Here is a 3,909-nt window from a genome sequence, read left to right on the forward strand (position 1 = left end):
TGAACTTAATTCTTTAGGGATTTGAGCATCATCCGAGATTATGATTTAGAGGTATTGATAAAAAATAAATAAAAAATAAGTACATGTTCATAAACTTCATTTAAAATAATACAAGTTTTACCATATATATATATATATATATATATATATATATATATATATATATATATATATATATAAATAAATAAAAGATTATGAAAAAACAAATTGCTAAAATACATATTTACAAAAACTTTGGAAGACCAAAAGTAATGTTCAAAAAATATAATGACAAAATTATCTATACCAGTAGCATTAACAAATTTCGGTATACCAAAAATTTGGTGTAAGTAAGATAATGGTTATAATAAATTCAAATTGGACCACTAAATCGACAAAAATCTATTATTGTAAGAGAATAATCATTCATTGACATCTAAAAATTTTGCTAAAGAGAAAGAAATGGCATGGATTGAGCATATTAATTTCAACTATTATCAACAAAAGCATAATTAAAATTTAGTTATCATGTCTAAAAAAAGTAGCGAAAATTTACTATAGTAAAAGAAAATGCGCAAAAGCCCGAAAAACATTGTTCAATTGCACAACAACTAGTCCACAGTTAAACAAACATCCCCCAAGGACTTCCCTCTCCTTTCATATAACTCGCAAAAACCAACGTCGCGATTTATAGTCTCACTTATGCTAAAACTATCGGGAAAAAAAAAAAAAAAAAACACAAGTTAAACTCCGATTTTGTACAAGTCTTGATTAAACATGTTGTGATGGGGTTGTTTTGTTTTTTAAGGATGGCGATTTCCTATGAAGTAATTGAAGTCGTGATGCTGGACTCGTAATTGCTTAAGCCAAGAATCGGCCACACTCAATAGAGACACTATCCTCTCTCTATCGTCGGTACCCTTCTTGTTTTCCGATAACCAAATATCACCTTGCATCTTATACGTCGCCATACCAAACGGTGGGACCGCTATTCTTTCCCCTTCCTTTTCTTTCATTTCCACCTCCTCTTCAATCTCGTCCACATCTATCATTATTCACACCATTCATTACCTTATATAAATACTTCCATAAAATCTATTTTACGAAATAATTAAAAAAGGTTCGTTCATCGTCGTACCTTGAAAAGAAGAAGAAATGGTGTGGTAAGTAAGGAAGCATGTTTGCAAGTCTTTAATGGTTTGACCCTTCGGAATGTGATAGATAGGGTACCTGCGCGTCGTTTTTTGTAATTAATTTACATATATTAATTTACTCGGATAATCCATAATTAATATTCATTCCATATTTACTCGGATATATACTGACCAGGCGACAGCCATCCAACTAGCAGGCGAGAGATCTACACTTCGCAATGACATTAATCCCGGGTATCTTTGCGATAAGCTACTAATCTGGCAAGCAATTTAAATAAATTAAAATCTCATTTTTCACGTTTCGATCGTTTTATAATACGAAAGGAAATAATCTCAAATATAGAAATGCAATAATATTTTCGACAGAGACGATACTTTTATTTTTTTTAAAGAAGTATGTTGGTTCGTTTTCAAAAGTGAAAAAAGTATTGGTCTTTATTATATGCCAATTTGCCAATCAATCAAGAAAAGAAATACAATTCGATTCTATCATATCCAAAACAAATTAACATCTCCTTTATTGATTCTCGAGTAAATTCGGGCGTTGTTTAATTACCTTGTCGCTAAGAGGAACCCTTCCATAAGGAGATGATCTTTCAAAGTATTGAAAGTAAAGATTACCCAATCTTTCGTTCGGATGCCAAAAGCTATCTCCTTCCTCAGACGAACATCCGTCCCACCTCGATAACTTTTCGCTCTCGCTTTCGTCGCTGAACGAATCGCTATACGAATCCCCCCTTGTTTCGCTTATTACAGACTCTGTCTCTTCCCTATACATTATTGCAAATCAAAATTAAGTATTGATCTTGCATGTTTACAACTTCACTAACAATCATATTTCTTCGGAAAAATCGATAAAATTTAGACCAACTGGACTTGAATAAGGGAACACAATTTAATAGGAAGAAAAAAAATTAAATAAATAATTTTATTACCTTAAACAGGTAAGAGAAGAATTGCTGGTGAAAATTTGGAGAGCAGAGAGATAAGGGACGAAATATTGGATTAAATTTTGACCGTTGTCGGAGATGATCGGAACGCCGGCGCCATAAGCACTTAATTCATCAAAGCTATTCCAAAGATCAGAAAGTACAAAGTAATCTACTTTTTCTCTTTCCCATGGATGCCATAGCCTATTCAGCTTCTTCGTCTCGCTCTACAATCAATCCCATTATTTTATTTTTTAAATTAAAAACAATAAATCAATCAAAGAACTGAAATTATTAAGACAAAATGTATGTATGAATTGCAGAAAGAAGAAGAAGAAAAAAAGAAACCTTGGAAAGGAATTGAGATGGGACCACGGGTGTTGTGCAATCCAAGAAGCTTTCAAGGTTTGTCCTCATTGATACCATTTTCTTATTTTTTTCTAGAGAGAGAAGAAAAGAGGAGAGAGAGAGGGAGGGAGATGAACAGTTTACTCTGATTCTCTCCCCCAACTCTTTTTTTTTTTTTTTTTTTGAAAACAGAGAATCAAAGCAAAGCCCAGAAGAAAGAAAGGAAGGAAAATAAAAGAGAAGGGGAAAAACAGAGGAGGAAATTTATGAGGGAGAGGAAGAGAGAGATTGACGGGATTTTCTCTCTTTTATTTTATGAGAGAGAGAGAGAAGAGAGAGAGAGAAATGGAAAGAGAAAATAAAAGAGGTATTGCTATAGTTTGACGTTTGGACAAAAACATTGGCAAAAACCACCACGAGTCTTTTTTTTTTATCAAAAATCAATTTCTAATTTTCTCTTAAGAATTTCATTACAAATCAGAAAAATGGGTTTTGTTTTTTATCACCGCAAAAACCGGACCAAGACCGGATTTTCTCTTTCCCGGCCAAAACCCCCCAAATTCTCTCTCTCTATCTCTCGCCCACAAATAAAGAAAGCCAAAATACTAATCATAAAAATAAAGCCAAGTTACACAAAGGAAAGAACATTCTTTTTAATTTACCCATTTACCCCTCCCCGCGAAAATGACATGCACCCTGTTTCCGAAATTCCAAGATAACCCAGCAATTACGCTTTTCTGTGTGTGTTTGTGTGTGTTATGTGTGTGTGTGAGAGAGAGAGAGAGAGAGAGAAAGCGAAACATGAGAGAAGTTGTTTTTGGGCAAAGGGAAAAGGTTCAGACAAGCAACGTTGGAATCACGCTATGAGAAATTAAACAAAAAAGAAAATGAAAAAAAATTGTAATAAGTGATTCATTTTGTTCTCTCTTTCTCTCTCTAGAATTGTAACAGATTCTCTCTCTCTCTAATAAAAAGGGAATCAGCTTTATTTTTTCTAGAAAAAGCAAAAACAGCCGCCCCGCTACAACAGATTGTATTGTGGGGGTGTTTGTTTTGATACATCAAACTTTGAACGCGCAACAATTCTGGTCATCAATTCAAGAGTAGTTGCTCAAACGCGTGTGTGTACGTACGTACGTGTATTGTGTGTGTGCGCCTACTACGTGTGCTGTGTGAGAGAGAAAATTGATTTTGAGACGACTTGTTAACGCCAAACAAACATAAGTGAAAGATTTCTTTACTTCTCTCTCATTTATGACTTTTAATTAATTGAGGTGTTTGTGTCTCAAATTTTAATCCCATTAATTTAATCCTACGTACATACTGTAAATCCCACCATAAATGTATAATATAATGGTAACTATTTATTTACTGTGTGCAATTATGTGTAAATATATGGTGACACCCTTCCCTGAGATATCAAAAGATTCGTGTCTTCATTTCTGCAGTTATTTTTTTTTTTTAATGTTGTGTTTAATTAATATAATTATATACTTTTT

At 33.2% G+C, this 3,909-nt stretch overlaps 1 protein-coding gene across 1 annotated transcript; it reads right to left on the minus strand.

The window, feature by feature from the left end:
- Positions 1 to 556: 556 nt before the first annotated feature.
- Positions 557 to 3,470, minus strand: LOC105970622 (plant/protein (DUF789)). The gene is made up of 6 exons (XM_012995454.2): positions 2,411 to 3,470; positions 2,069 to 2,289; positions 1,690 to 1,903; positions 1,306 to 1,391; positions 1,118 to 1,209; positions 557 to 1,024 (listed from the first exon to the last, which is right to left on the minus strand). Exons 1-6 carry the CDS (start codon positions 2,486 to 2,488, stop codon positions 783 to 785), a joined length of 933 nt encoding a protein of 310 aa, XP_012850908.2. The 5' UTR covers positions 2,489 to 3,470; the 3' UTR covers positions 557 to 782.
- Between the last annotated feature and the right edge of the window lie 439 nt (positions 3,471 to 3,909).

The sequence above is a fragment of the Erythranthe guttata genome, chromosome 8 (assembly GCF_056151865.1).
Source record: "Erythranthe guttata isolate IM_541 chromosome 8, IM_541, whole genome shotgun sequence".
Lineage (NCBI taxonomy): Eukaryota > Viridiplantae > Streptophyta > Magnoliopsida > Lamiales > Phrymaceae > Erythranthe > Erythranthe guttata.

Excerpts from the sequence above, each read along its gene's own strand:
- LOC105970622 (XM_012995454.2), bottom strand. The coding sequence starts at position 2,488 with ATGGTATCAATGAGGACAAACCTTGAAAGCTTCTTGGATTGCACAACA. Across the intron at positions 1,904-2,068 it reads TCTTCTCTTACCTGTTTAAG|GGAAGAGACAGAGTCTGTAA; the intron begins GTAATAAAATTA and ends AATAATGTATAG. Across the intron at positions 1,025-1,117 it reads CATTTCTTCTTCTTTTCAAG|ATGTGGACGAGATTGAAGAG; the intron begins GTACGACGATGA and ends GAATAATGATAG.